Here is a 15,127-nt window from a genome sequence, read left to right as displayed (position 1 = left end):
ATATCATCATGACTTCTGGCATGGCAATTTAAGACTGGTTGTGTCACCGGAGGACAAAAGAGCTCACACAATCACAAAAATACTTGTGTGCAAATGTATTATGATACTAAGTGTGCACAGTATGTTTTCCAGCAAATGGGTGTGGTACTCCCACCTTCGAACCCAACACCAACAGGAATGTGAATGGAGAGGATGCCCGTGCCCATAGCTGGCCATGGCAGGTGAAAACTGATTACTTCCATTGAACCATAAATTGATCATGTTGGTCATGAACTGTTTTTATTGTCTGTGCATCTGTAGACTGACATCCTCAGATTTCAATGCAGATAAAGCATGGCAGCCGTTGGCATCACACCTGTGGGGGCACTGTGATTGGCTCTTACTGGATCCTGACTGCTGGACACTGCATATGGTGAGAACCACTGCCAGGATGGAGTCCAGAGTGTGAGGTATTACTAGAGAATGTGAGTAGGAAGAGGTCATTGAGGTCATGAATGTGAAGCAGAATATTGGGAAAGTATAGTGTACTGTAAGTCTGAGTATGCAGATACAGTATCATTCAAGGTAACTTGATGTAACCCTATGATGTTTGGTATATCCTCCCCATGCATGCCTGGAGATGTGTACCATGTGGTGATGGGAGAACATGACCAGAGTGTACAGGAGGGAACTGAACAGGTCAGAGACGTGCTGCACATCCTGGTTCACGCTGACTGGGACATTCACATGGTCGCCGCTGGTGAGTATCCATCTGATAGACCTAAAAAATGCCAAAGACTGCCACAAACCTTGTATAAAATATGTTGAATTTGTACCTGTGAAACAACGTCAGATCTTCAACATTATATATCCACTATAAGAAAAAAAACAAGGCTGGGCAGCACTTCCTTCTGGAGAGTTGATTTATCTACAGCTATTCATTTGGTCTCCCATCCAGGTTTTTAACCAAGCCCAGCTTTAATATTTGCCACTGACTACTACCAATGTGCTATCTTGAGAATGATTATTAAGAGATCTCTTAAAGGGAAAGTTCACAATTTTTCTACTTCGTAATCATCATTTCCATCACCACTCGAACATGTGTGAAAATGGCACGTTTCTATGATTAATAGTAAAAACTATAGAGAAAGATAAGTGTTTCCACTGATATCATCAACCAATTAGTAGACAATTAGTAGGCGATGCCAACTCACAATTTGTCAAAATCACAAGATGCACACCGATGATGTCTTTGGAAATACTCACCTTCCTCTATCTTTTTTACTACAAAACATAGAAACACACCATTTTCACATAGGTTGATGTTGGGGTGTTGCTGGAGATGAATGAATATGAAGTTCAAAAATGTGGAAGTTTCCCCTTTAATAACTAAATCGATGCACTGTTGCTATTGAAGTCATTGCATTTTTGTTTGAGATGTGAATTTAACATATAAATTATTAATATGTAGAAACTGAATATTGAACAAACAAACCAAATATCAACGTTTGACGGAGATGTATCTTCTGCTTGGATAGTTCCATCTATACCACTGATTTAGTGTTTGTCTACAAAACTCTATCTCAAACAAAAAGTTAAAGAATAGGACTAAATGAAATCAAACTTAAAATGCACTTTAAATAAAGAAATTAAATTAGTTCTATTCTTTAACTTTGATTCTTGATTGAGATGGAGACATGAATCCAACATATCAATTATTAATTTGTAGAAGAACTGAAATTAAAGCCAGACTAAGTCAGTGGCACAAAATCTCCTTAAATTGTTGATATTTGGTTGCGTTGAAAACCAAATACAATTCAATATCACTTGAATAGCCTATTAACTTGTTGACAAGCTAACAAATGATATGTTGTATTCACATCTCCAACTAAACCAAAAAAGTTCAAGAATAGGATTAAGCCAGTGACTCAGATTAAACCATACAAGCATTAGATAACCTTTCAATGTTGATATTCAGTTGTGCTGTCAACCAAACACAATTCAATAATATTTTTGTAATAAAGTAAATATCCTAAACTAATGTAACAGTATTTATTCAACCTTAAAATGAGTAACACATCCATGGCAACATTTTGAGGTCAGCCTACGGTAACTATAAATATCTTCTTATGTAATCATAGAAAGCTTGCCTGTTCAAGTTAGCATGCAAAGGTCGCAGGTCTGTGTAGATCTTCATAATTGCTATAATAATTAGTGCAGAATCTTGAACAGCAATCATTACACTATGTATTTTAAATGTAATATCATCTGCAATCCAGGTCATTTGGTTGTGCTATTAGATAAAGCACAGTGATGACACATTAAGTTGTTGTAGAAATACAACATATCTGATATTGTATTCCCATTTTAACTTTGATGTGCTTTTAAATGGTTGAATACGCAGTGATAACACAATTAGATGACAAGTAAACCAAAAATCATACATTGTTTTGTTTCCATTGGAATTTGGCTGTGCTTTTTGAAGGCATAATGATACCACATTGGGAAATCAACAAACTTCTGGCTGTCTTTTTGAGTGGGTGAATAAAGTTTGAAATATCATTGATCAAAGTCTCAACCAAATATTACCTAGTGTGACAATGCTTGCAATGCAAGGATTGTGGGTTAGATTCCCGCTGGGGCCATCCATATGAAAAAAACGTATGCACTACTGTAATGAACGGATGAAACCGTCTGCTCAATGGCATATATTATATGTGTGGCTATGAGAAGACTGTGGGCTTGTGGCATTTGAAGTTTCATTTCAGGCTCACTATTTGCCCCTGTTGATGTCAAGTCACGCAACAATTTTAAAGGGACAGTGCGAGATTTTAGCAATGAAGCCCTTTTTTCTCTCTACCCAGAGTCAGATTCATTAAGGATACAAATTGTATGTCTCTGCTTGCAGTTTGAAGCATGCTAGCTGTACCTGAAGACTTCCAGTCATTGCGCTGACGCTGGCTGGCAATGGCTCATAAAACTACCTTCAACTTCCTTCAAACTGCACGCAGAGACATACAAATTGTATCCATTAATTAATTTGACTCTGGTTCAGGGCTTGATTGCCGAAATCTCACACTATCCCTTTTAAACTGTAATCCTTATTTGCTACATTTATTTTACTTATAAATGAATGACATATAGCCATTTATTTTTGAAGAATATAACTAATAAATGCCGCATGAGTTTAGTTTAACTGTCTTACCCCATGAGAACCCAAAATGTTGTTCTCCAATGTTTGTAGACAATATAAATGTAAACTAACACGGTATATCCTCAAAACATGGTTAAAACTACATCTGTCTACATCTGTCTATGAATTTGAATTTCTCCAGGCCCATCCCTCAGCTTTATACCAAATGTGGAAGGACCACCAGAGGGCAGGCTGGGCTCACGGATAGTAACCCAACAAGGCATGGGAGACAAGGTAACCAGAGGCAATTAAGCACAGCTGACGGTACTAATGACATACTCTCCTTCCCCTATAAGAGAGAGAATGGAACCAGCAGAGAGGGGAGGGGAAAACTATCTCTGGAAGATGGCCACCGAGAGAGAGGAGCTATCCAGGAAGAAGCACTAAGACGGTGACAATCCCGTGACTTTTGTTGTAGTTTAAAGATAATCCTATTGTGTTCCTGTTTCATCCGGAGAAGAAGATGTATGTTTTTCCTTGGAAGATTTTCATTGATTATGTTGGAGTGTTTGTGTTGACCAAATGCCCTCAATAGAGAACTGTGTTCAATCAAGAAAACCTACTCATGACTCGTTTATTCCACCTTCCCGCTTTAGAGTGACGCCCAATTACTTGGTCCGCTCACATTGGTGGAGAATGCGGGCATTAGGTGGACGAGTGACACAAGGATAAGTGAGTAAATCAAGATTCTTCCAGTAGACCCGGAGGAACCATTCAAGAACGATGGATAACGCCCTACTACAACAATTGATCACGGCACAGCAGACAACCATAGAACTCCTGCAACAACAGCTGAGCCAACGAGAAGAACCTAAAGTTAAGCCAAGAGCGGCTGCTCACGCCATCTTATTTCGTCTCTCCAAGGAGGATGATATTGAGGCCTTCCTCATGACCTTCGAAAGGGCAGCCACCTTGGAAGAGTGGCCGCCCACAAAATGGGCGAGCGCATTAGCCCCTCTTTTGACCAGGGTGGCTCAGGAAGCCTATTTTGATCTGGATTCCCGCGAAGCTGCGGACTATGGGCGACTAAAAACCGAGATCCTGTCCCAGTACCAGCTGACTGCCAGAGATAGGGCTGTAAAGTTCCATCAATGGACCTATACAGCTGATCAACCCGCCCGTGCCCAGATCTTCGCATTAATACGACTGACGAAACAGTGGCTAGAACCTGGAAAGGGAGTAGGACATGTGATAGAGACACTCATAGTGGACAAGATATTGAGAGAATTACCCAGTGACATAAAAAGGGTTGTGGGGCAAGCCAACCCGTTGTCAGCCGACGACATAACCCAGGCGGTGGAAACATATCGGTCTACAGGGGAGTTGTTAAAAAGTGACAAGGAGGAATGGAAGACGTCTTCCAATCCCGTACCACGACTCACCCCGGCGCGCCCGCCACCGAAACGTCCAAGCCCCCCACGGAGGTGGGAGAAGTCAGCCACCACACAGCAGGGTCGGTGTTATAAATGTCAGTCTCCCGACCATTATGCCCCACAATGTCCTAGCAAGGATGAGCCCATGGTCACGGAGTCATCACTGCCTACCCCCACACATCCCGTTTTGAGGGGGCAGGATCAACACTGTTGGTTAGCAGAGATAGCCCCAGCCTCAGAGATTCCGGTTCGAGTTGAAGGACAAGATGTGGTAGCAATTCTTGACTCGGGAAGTATGGTTACGTTAGTAGAGGATCGGATGGTGACCTCCGCAACACTGCTACCAGACAAAGTAGCCGTATCCTATATCCATGGAGACACCCACTATTACCCCACTGTGAATCTGCCTATTCTCACTCTCACTCGCAGGGAAAGTGCCCCAGCTGAAGGTGCCATTATTGATCGGGAGAGACTGTCCCCTATATAAGGAGCTTCGGCAGATGACGTTAGGCACGGGAAGAAGGGGGACAGGAAAGAAGAGAAAATCCAAGCCTGAGGTAGTAGTCCTACAAGGAGACGTAGCCGCGTCCTCGTCCTCTGCAGCAGAGGAAGAAATAGCGACCCAACGTTTACGACAGATATTCCAGGAAACCACCGATGAAGACACATGTGAAGGGTTATACACAACGCAGGAAGGAAGGAGCAACCAGGCGCTAAGGGATATATTTGAAGCTCCATCCGAGGAGGGAACCTGTAAGGGATTTTCCTCGGTCACCCCTGATGGGGATAGGGCATAACCTCCACATCCCTCTACCGAGGTCGACCTGCCCCAGGAATTAAAGGGACAGTTCGGCACCTCGCAGCATAGAGACCCAGCCTTAAGGGAGGCCATGAGGAAGGTGAAGGTGATCGACGGGAGGAACGTTGACGGATCAGGTGAGCCCCCTCTTCCTTACTATGCAATCAGGCGGGGTCTCTTATACTGGGTCATACGACAAAGGGGGGAAAACCAGGAATTACTAATGGTGCCTAGACCATACAGGGATACAGTTCTACAGTTAGCCCATTCCCACGTCCTAGGAGGACACCTGGCACGAGACAAGACTATTGACAGAATCATGCAGAGATTCTATTGGCCCCGGGTCACCCGGGATGTGGCCAGGTATTGTAGGAAGTGTGATCAATGTCAACGTACAGCTCCACGGCCACACCTACGTAACCCTTTGATTCCTCTCTCCATCATAGAGACTCCCTTTGAACGCATAGCTATGGACCTCGTAGGACCCCTCCCAAAATCCACCAGAGGACACGAGTACATCCTAGCGGTTATAGATTATGCTACCAAGTTCCCGGAGGCCAAACCCCTGCGTAACATGTCGTCAAAGGGAATTGCCAAGGAGTTATTCCTGATGTTCTCTCGTGTGGGCCTCCCCAAGACGATCTTAACCGATCAAGGAACCCCATTCATGTCCCGGTTGATGAAGGACTTGTGTCGGTTATATCAGGTTCAACAGATACGTACAAGCATATTCCACCCTCAAACAGATGGGTTGTGTGAAAGTGCATATCCGCCTTTACAGGATTCCTGAGGCTCGCCGAGTCATCGCTAAGAAAGAGGTAAGGGAGATGTTGAGGATGGGCGTGATCGAGCCATCGACGAGTGAGTGGTCCAGTTCCATAGTCCTGGTCCCCAAATCCGATGGTAGTATGAGACTCTGCAACGACTTTAGGGGCGTGAATGCCATCTCTACATTCGATGCGTATCCCATGCCCCACGTGGATGAACTCCTGGAGCGCTTAGGAAAGGCCAAGTTCATCACTACCCTGGTTTTGACGAAGGGATATTGGCAAGTGCCGGTGGCTCCGGAGGATCGCCCAAAGACTGCCTTCGCCACCCCAGAGGGGCTTTTCCAGTACGTGAGGATGCCCTTCGGACTGCATGGTGCCGCTGCAACTTTCCAACGCCTCATGGATGCCATTCTACGGCCCCATCAAGAGTATGCAGCGGCGTACATAGACGATGTGGTCATCCACAGCGAGGACTGGGATAGTCACCTCCTGCGATTACGGGCGGTGCTCGTGAGTTTGGAAGCCACAGGGTTGACAGCCAATCCAAATAAATGCTGCCTGGGCCTGTCCGAAGCGGAATACCTGGGGTACACTGGGGAATGGGAAAATACGCCCACAGGCAGAAGACCAGGGCAATTCGTGACTGGCCTCGACCCCGGACCAAGCGAGACGTTCGGGCCTTCTTAGGGATAACAGGATATTATCGCCGTTTTATCCCGGGATATGCAACCATTGCCAACCCCCTCACAAACCTCATCAGGAAAAACCTGCCAAACCAGGTAGAGTGGAAAGACTAGACGGAAGAGGCCTTTCAATTGCTAAAAGATGGCCTGTGTTCTGATCCCGTTCTACAGGCTCCGGACTTCTCACAAGAGTTCATTGTGTAGGTCGATGCCTCGGATACCGGGCTCGGGGCCGTACTAGCTCAGGGTAAAGGTGAAGCAGAGAAGCCGATTCTCTTCATTAGTAGGAAGCTCAGCGATCGGGAACAGAGGTATGCGACTGTAGAGAAAGAGGCCTTAGCCATCAAGTGGGCCCTCGATTATCTCCGGTACTACCTACTGGGTCGGAGGTTTGCATTAGTTACTGACCATGCGCCCCTCACGTGGATGGCTGGTAAGAGAAACAATAACAACAGAATAGCCAGATGTTTTTTTGTCTTTACAACCGTTCTCTTTCTATGTCATCCACAGGGCCGGATCGAGGAACGGGAATGCAGACGCGCTGTCTCGACGCGACCAAGATGGTGTGTCTGGTGCCCGACCCTCCGGTTCGGTCCTGGGGGGGAAGGTATGTGGAAGGACCACCAGAGGGCAGGCTGGGCTCACGGATAGTAGCCCAACAAGGCATGGGAGACAAGGTAACCAGAGGCAATTAAGCACAGCTGACGGTACTAATGACATACTCTCCTTCCCCTATAAGAGAGAGAATGGAACCAGCAGAGAGGGGAGGGGGAAACTATCTCTGGAAGATGGCCACCGACAGAGAGGAGCTATCCAGGAAGAAGCACTAAGACGGTGACATTCCCGTGACTTTTGTTGTAGTTTAAAGATAATCCTATTGTGTTCCTGTTTCATCTGGAGAAGAAGATGTATGTTTTTCCTTGGAAGATTTTCATTGATTATGTTGGAGTGTTTTGTGTTGACCCAATGCCCTCAATAGAGAACTGTGTTCAATCAAGAAAACCTACTCCTGACTCGTTTATTCCACCTTCCCGCTTTAGAGTGACGCCCAATTACTTGGTCCGCTCACACAAAACAGAGGCGTGGTGTCCACTTTGTTGTTCTTCAAATAAGGATTCTAGCTTTAAGATGTATGGAATGTAGACATATACAATATAAACCTGTTATGTAGAATATGATATGTAGACATACTGTATAGTATCTAATCCTGTTACGTAGTGTTTATGTCCTAGTGTATAGTGTGTAACTGTACCCTCCGTGTTCTGTTCCAACCCAAGGTCCCATGCCTGATCAGCTGCAGCAGGCCCTGCTGCTCTTAGTGGGGAACAGTGTGTGTAGCCAGAGTGACTGGCGGGACATGGTGGTGAAGGACACCATGATCTGTGCTAGAGGGGGTGAATTGTCAGGATGAGTGAGTGAGACAACAAAATATCTTGAGATCATATTCTTAGGATAATACAGTATCACATTCACCACAACCTGTGTCATAACTAATGTTTGTAAAACAAGTTCTCTCTCTCCTTCTGTCTCTCTCTCTCTCCCACCTCCCTCATTTTCTCCCTGTCTTTCAGGGGGACTCTGGAGGTCCTCTGAACTGTAAGCGTACTGATGGTAAGTGGTATGTCCAGGGTGTGACCAGCTTCGTGTCCTCTTCTATCTGTAACGAGGTGAAGATATCAACTGTCTTCACCCTGATCTCAGGAGGAATAGCAAACTTTACTGTCTACATCTGTGGTGAGGAGTATTGTGGAGGGGGAAACGGTCATGTGAACCTGGTGGTCACATGATGGGGATATTGTTGCATTAGGCTTTCAGATGTCAATTAGACCAAGTATAAAGTGTTTAGTGTAGTGTATCAGGAAACCTTATGATATAAATCATTCATCAGTAGGTTTATTGGAGATCAGCACATATTCACATTCCATGAACATTTACAGTCACACACTTTTAATGTGAATGTATAAAGAAACCATACCTGTCAGCATTACCTTTGTCTGAGTGAGTTCTGTCGGCGTTACCTTTGTCTGAGTATGTTCTGTCGGCGTTACCTTTGTCTGAGTATGTTCTGTCGGCGTTACCTTTGTCTGAGTATGTTCTGTCCGCGTTGCCTTTGTCTGAGTATGTTCTGTCGGCGTTACCTTTGTCTGAGTATGTTCTGTCCGCGTTGCCTTTGTCTGAGTATGTTCTGTCGGCGTTACCTTTGTCTGAGTATGTTCTGTCCGCGTTACCTTTGTCTGAGTGAGTTCTGTCCGCGTTACCTTTGTCTGAGTGAGTTCTGTCGGCGTTACCTTTGTCTGAGTGAGTTCTGTCGGCGTTACCTTTGTCTGAGTATGTTCTGTCCGCGTTACCTTTGTCTGAGTGTGTTCTGTCCGCGTTACCTTTGTCTGAGTGAGTTCTGTCAGCATTTTTCTTGGTCCTGGAGAAAAAGAGCTCCGGGGTCATGGTTTCATTCCTCATCTCCTGTGTGATTTAAGATAAATGAGCAGCCGTCCATACGGAGCACCTTGGAGGGAGCGTTGCTGATCAATCACCGCCGAGGCCTGAGATGTGTCAGCGTTGGCGAGCCTGCCTTGGAACGGGCGGGAAGAGAGCAGAGTCAGGAGTAGGGGAGGGGGGCAGTGGATAAATTGGTGGTGATGGCTAACCTTGACATTAAATTGCTACCACTCTCCACTGGTTGGATCAAACAAGGGAAGATATGGAAAATATAGACCCCCCCAGGCCCCTCCCCTCCTGTTCATTTTGTTTCTCTGCCATTATATTAATGTTTCTAAAGCGTTGCTGTGCAGGCCTATATTAAAAGTGTGAAACGATTACCGTCAAAAGACCTTCTGTTTTCCAGTCAGCAGTTTTCTACTCAGGCAGAACTCTGTGATCAGGACTGAGCGTTCACCGCAGTGTGGTGATGTCACTTTAAATAAACCTTTTTCCCCTGTGTAAGCTGCAGTGCTCCCAGCACTATTTTGCTACATCGCCTGATCCTATAGCGCCATGCAGGATTATATTTGGGATGACAATGGCCCTATTAAAGTAAGCTATAGGCCTAGTACCTATTCTTTTTTCTGTGGTAACCTGATTACCCTCTAGTTTTCCTTCCCTGAAGATACTTATGTGTATCAGTACAGTACGCACTAAAGTAGACTATGCCCACATCCACTTGGAAAACATTGTAAAATTGAATAGAACATTGAGACATACCCTGAGGTATCATGTGACAGCTGGTTGGGATAAAGTTCTACACACAACGAGACTGATCTGATCTGGGGTGAATTTCGGCTGGAGTTTCTCATGGCCCTCGCCTCGGCCTGCTTACGTAATGTGTGTGTATGCAGATGTCTGGATGAGTTAGGTCTCCAGGGGGCCACATACTGTACCTTGTGGAGATGCAGCCTGCTGCTGCTGGGACAGAAGAAGCTAGGCTACACAATGCAGTGGCTGTGGGGGTGTGGAGGGTGTTCCATATGTGTTCCCCAGTTAACACTCAACACAGCTGAAACTTCTGTTCTCAGAACACTATGAATTAACTGGAAAAACAAGCAGAAATGTTAGTCCTAACATAAGGCTCTTGTTTTGGTAGAAAGTCAGGGCTTATCTATCAGATCTACCACAGCTAGGTGAGATGAGTATACAGTATGTTCAAGTGTTGCAGTATAATTTGTGTTATTACCAGTCATTCATTACCCTCTGCTGGTGATCAGGGGAATCTCAGGAGCTGGGCCACCTTGAGGATAGACTCCTTAAAGGAGAGGCTACAGGGCCATGAGGGTGGCAGAGTAACACCACTCAGTGGAGCGCAGATGAGCTCCCTAAATCAAGTCTACTGTCTAAGACTATTTTGATAGAAAAGTCCAAAGGACTGTCATCTATATGAGACCGGCAGGCACAGGGATAGATATGGGTGTTAATAGTTAACCTAGTAAAGTGGAGCAGCAGGTAGCCTAGTGGTTAGAGCATTGGGTCAGTAACTGAAAAGTCGCTCGATCAAATCCCTGAGCTGACAAGGTAAACATCTGTCATTCTGCCCCTGAACAAGGCACTGTTCCTAGGCCATCATTGTAAATAATATTAACTGACTTGCCTAGTTTAATAAAATAAAGGACACACCTCGTGGAGAGTTCCAACTCTTTATATTTTTTATTTATTTAACCTTTATTTAACTAGGCAAGCCAGTTAAGAACAAATTCTTATTTTACAATGACGGCCTACCCCGGCCATTATAGACCGCTCTGCCAGTCCACAGTTTGAGATGGTTACAGCACATCTGATTTAGAACATACTAGAACATGAAAGCTCAACTTGACATTCAGTATCTGAATAAGGTTTTATATTACAGTACTCAGGGCTTTCAGAAAACGTAATCCCGAACCTGAAAAGGTAAATGAGAAGCAAGGAACTCAAGTCCATAGTGACTGTGTGTGCTGATGCTGCTAAGTAGTTTTCCATCATCCCAATGCAGTTTGGTAGGCCCATGTGGTGACCTTGACTGCAGATACAGCCTCTCTCTCTCTAAAGCCTCCCAGGATTAACTAGATGAGATGAGTTCAAGCAGTTGAGAGTGTTTATGGCTTTATAGACTCCTAACAGAGTACTATAGTGCTGGGTGGACCCTAGCAGTAAGGAGACAAGAGAATAAACTCTGACCCTGCGTGGACTACAGAGCCAGCGCGGCAGATAGCTACGCAGCATCAACTCAAAAGCGCTCTGGGCAATCATTAACCACTATGCCATAATTGTGCATCACGGAATAAATCAAATAAGACGATATCAGATGCAATGCAATTTGAATATATAATTCGATAAGGCCTCTTGAAAAAATAGTTCATTCCATGCCAAAGATTTCGACCATGGTCATGTTTCAGCATGTTACATTGTATATGATCGTGCTGTAAACTCAGTTTTAATCCATCCAAATATATATTTGATTAGAGTGTGGGTGGAGGACCAATCCAAGCAGGGTAAAGGTTGTGCCACAGAATGTGGGATTCCTTAAGTCGTATGGAAAAAAACGAATTGTATCAGTATCCATGGTTAATAAATGACTGGATGAATTGTGAAACAAAGTCACATATAAAAGTTTCTGTAGTATTTGAGGTTATTTGAATTATGAACCCTGTGTAAAGTGACGTGTATTATAGGGTAGCAGACACTCAACCTTCCCTCCCTTCACCTTTCACACACTTATCGCCATTGTGGGTGTATTTGAAATGTAAAATGTGTGCACTCAGAATAGGTCAAGAACATCTATCCTGGGACAGTATACAGACATTTGTATACATTGTCTGGAGGAATGAAAATGAAAGGGGATAGAAATATTCCACGACATTTGCATACATTAGAGTTTAAACACTAGCTTAAGCCAGGAGAGGCGTAGCTCTATGAAATGTAATCGCACAAAGCTTATTATTTGGCAGGGAAAACTATTTGTAGATCAATGTTTCTACACCTCACTCTGCTCAAGGTGATCCTCTCCAACAGACACAATCCCTGATCATCGGAGGTTATAAAAATAGGCTCATTAGGTCAGTTAAAGGGGAGAGACTATGAATCCAGCCAGAATCAGATTATCACTTGAAAAAAGAGTGTGTCAATACCCCGCTGGGACGTTATTTGCAGATGACAACAATATATTCTGTAAAATATATAATTTCGCATTAGATTATACATATGGAAAAACAGACTACACAGCAAATGAGGCTGGTGAAGAGAGCTATAGGAGGACGGGCTCATTGAAATGGCTGGAATGGAATCAATGGAACGGTATCAAACATATGGTATCAAACATATGGAAACCACATCTTTGACTCCATTCCATGAATTCCATTCCAGCCATTACAATTAGCTTGTCCTCCTATAGATCCTCCTACCAGCCTCCTCTGATACAGAGGACACATTATGCTGTCTAGGAAGAATGCTTCTACCCAAGACAGCTTAGATAGCTGACAGGTCATGCCGTGGAGGATATAGTGAAATAGTCTCATCTTTACATAACAAGACAACATTAATAAGCAAAATATTGCACAACATATTCTTTGTCTGTTCTTAAAATATAGGTATGATTGGCATTTTTATATCAGAAAATGTAGAGGGGGAAATGTAGACTATTTTCAGACAGTGGTGATTTTAGCATGTAAATCTTGGTGGGGCAAACAAAAAAATGTAGGATGCCTGCAAAGCAACAACACAACACTAAACAATACATTCATTGCACCATAACGGTGACAAACGGTGCCCACAAACTGTTTGGGCCTACATAAAGCTGTCCCAACAGCAGGGTGCCAACAGCAGTCCCAACACCTTACCACTGCTACAGTTCATTCAGCCTCATTTACTGCCTTTAAAAAAAACACAGCTGATATGGCTGACTTGCTTAAACAAATGTGGTTTCTACTGACAATTGAGATGTACAAACTATGGTATAAGGGGACGACAAGCGGATAAGAGGCAATCCGTAATATTGATTAAGACATTAATGAGCGAGAGACGACGGACGTAGTTAATATAACTATTTGTTCAGCACTTTTGAAATGTACAGCGACATAATTCAGAACATTGGCCGTTCTTACATATAAACAGACAATGAAAGCTCTTACAATATTCGATGATTACATTTCTCTAAAACAGATTATAGGCAAACAAGCCCACACCGGCCACAAACGATGTGCTTACAATACAACAGCTAATGAATAAGTTAAATATTTATTTTGATAATGGTCTTAAGTTAGGCTGCTGATGAGAATAATTGTCGGCAAACATTTAATTTGAAATCAATCCACATTGTTGCCAATTTATTTTGTTTTGTACTAAATGGATAATTATATTAGATGATGATGGTATGCACACGTGACAATTCATTCACACTTGCTGTGAGGAGGTGCTATATAGGGCTCTTGAGGTCGGATGACTGAAATGCTCTGTTGGAAAAAATGACCAAAACGCCCAGACCTACCCATTGTTACATCAGCAACTGCCACACCCTCTACTGCTCATTGTCTCCCTAACCTGCCACCCCTCCCCAGTGCTCTCTCCCTGTGTGTGTGTGTGTGTGTGTGTGTGTGTGTGTGTGTGTGTGTGTGTGTGTGTGTGTGTGTGTGTGTGTGTGTGTGTGTGTGTGTGTGTGTGTGTGTGTGTGTGTTTGTGTGTGTGTGTGTTTGTGTGTGTGTGCATGTGTGGGGGCAGAGACAGGTGTGCTGGAGGCAGAGCAGATCCCCACCAGCTGCAACCTGTTCCATAATCAAGACCTCTACAAATACTTAGCCCTGCCACTTCCATACTGCCAGATCGTAAAATCTGCTCATTCTGCGTTTTTAGCTGTTTGTTCTTGCATAGATCCTGTTTTCATGGTGTGCCTGTTGTCCCTTGCCTGATGCTGTTTTCCTATCAGCTACAGTTCTGTCCACTCTAACTTTGGTCCCTGTCTCCAGTCCCACGTCTTGTCAGTCCTGCTATCCTGTCGCGGACCCCCCACTTTACTGCTTCCTTGAATTCCTCTCCGGACCTGCTTACCTAGCCCCAACTCCCCTTACTCCGGCCTTAGCCTCAGCATCTGGCTCCCTGCAACCCGCCCAAGCTTTTCCTGGCCTGCACACCATCTTCCCACTGTTTTTCAGTCAATACCTTGGTTACCTTATCCCAGTCTCCTCGTCTGAGTTCTCTTGGGTTCAGCTGCTCTGCTCCGCGTAACACTCAACTCTAATCACCTTTAATAGAAGATGAACTATGTAGCCTACCAGGGGCAATAATAGATCACACCCGTATCTGTTTTTATGATTGTATTGCAGTAGTAATAGTAATCTGTGAGTCAGTGATTACGCTCATGTGATAAGCTGATTAATGCCATTCTCATCAGTGGGCAATGGGCATCTCTCTATGCCATCATGATGTGAACTTTAGTTATTGTCATGGCCACTGTATGATGTCATGGGACTGCAGATGAGACACATTTGATGCAATGTTTGTTGTACATGATCCCCGTCAAAAAATGTAACGATTTTGAGGTAAATATTGCAATTGATATGGCCAAGCATTAAATATTGTAGTTACTTTTGAAGCTAGGGCACGCATGGAGGCCTACATCAAATCAAAGTGAATTGTTCATGTACACAGATTGCAGATGTGATTGCAGGTGCAGCGAAATGCTTGTGTTTCTAGCTTCAACAGTCCCGTAATAATACCTCGCAATACAAAACAATAAGCACAATATTCAAAAAGTAAAAAGAAAGAAATTAAGAAATATCAGAACGAGCAATGTCAGAGTCCGGATTTTATATATATGGCCTGCACCCCATATATCAAGAGCCCTATATACAGTGGGGCAAAAAGAGTATTTAGTC

At 44.0% G+C, this 15,127-nt stretch overlaps 1 protein-coding gene across 1 annotated transcript in view; it reads left to right on the top strand.

Annotated features, from left to right (window-relative positions):
• LOC112251590 (chymotrypsin-like elastase family member 3B) overlaps positions 1-945 on the top strand; it is a 113,772-nt gene extending 112,827 nt beyond the window's left edge. Inside the window, exons 3-6 of the mRNA XM_042322714.1 lie at positions 133-221; positions 315-412; positions 612-739; positions 938-945. Coding sequence (XP_042178648.1) covers positions 133-221; positions 315-412; positions 612-739; positions 938-945 — 323 coding nt within the window. The remainder of the gene's footprint in view (positions 1-132; positions 222-314; positions 413-611; positions 740-937) is intronic.
• Positions 946-15,127: the final 14,182 nt, after the last annotated feature.

This window comes from Oncorhynchus tshawytscha, linkage group LG05 (assembly GCF_018296145.1).
Source record: "Oncorhynchus tshawytscha isolate Ot180627B linkage group LG05, Otsh_v2.0, whole genome shotgun sequence".
Lineage (NCBI taxonomy): Eukaryota > Metazoa > Chordata > Actinopteri > Salmoniformes > Salmonidae > Oncorhynchus > Oncorhynchus tshawytscha.
This window is presented reverse-complemented; position numbering and strand designations above follow the sequence as displayed.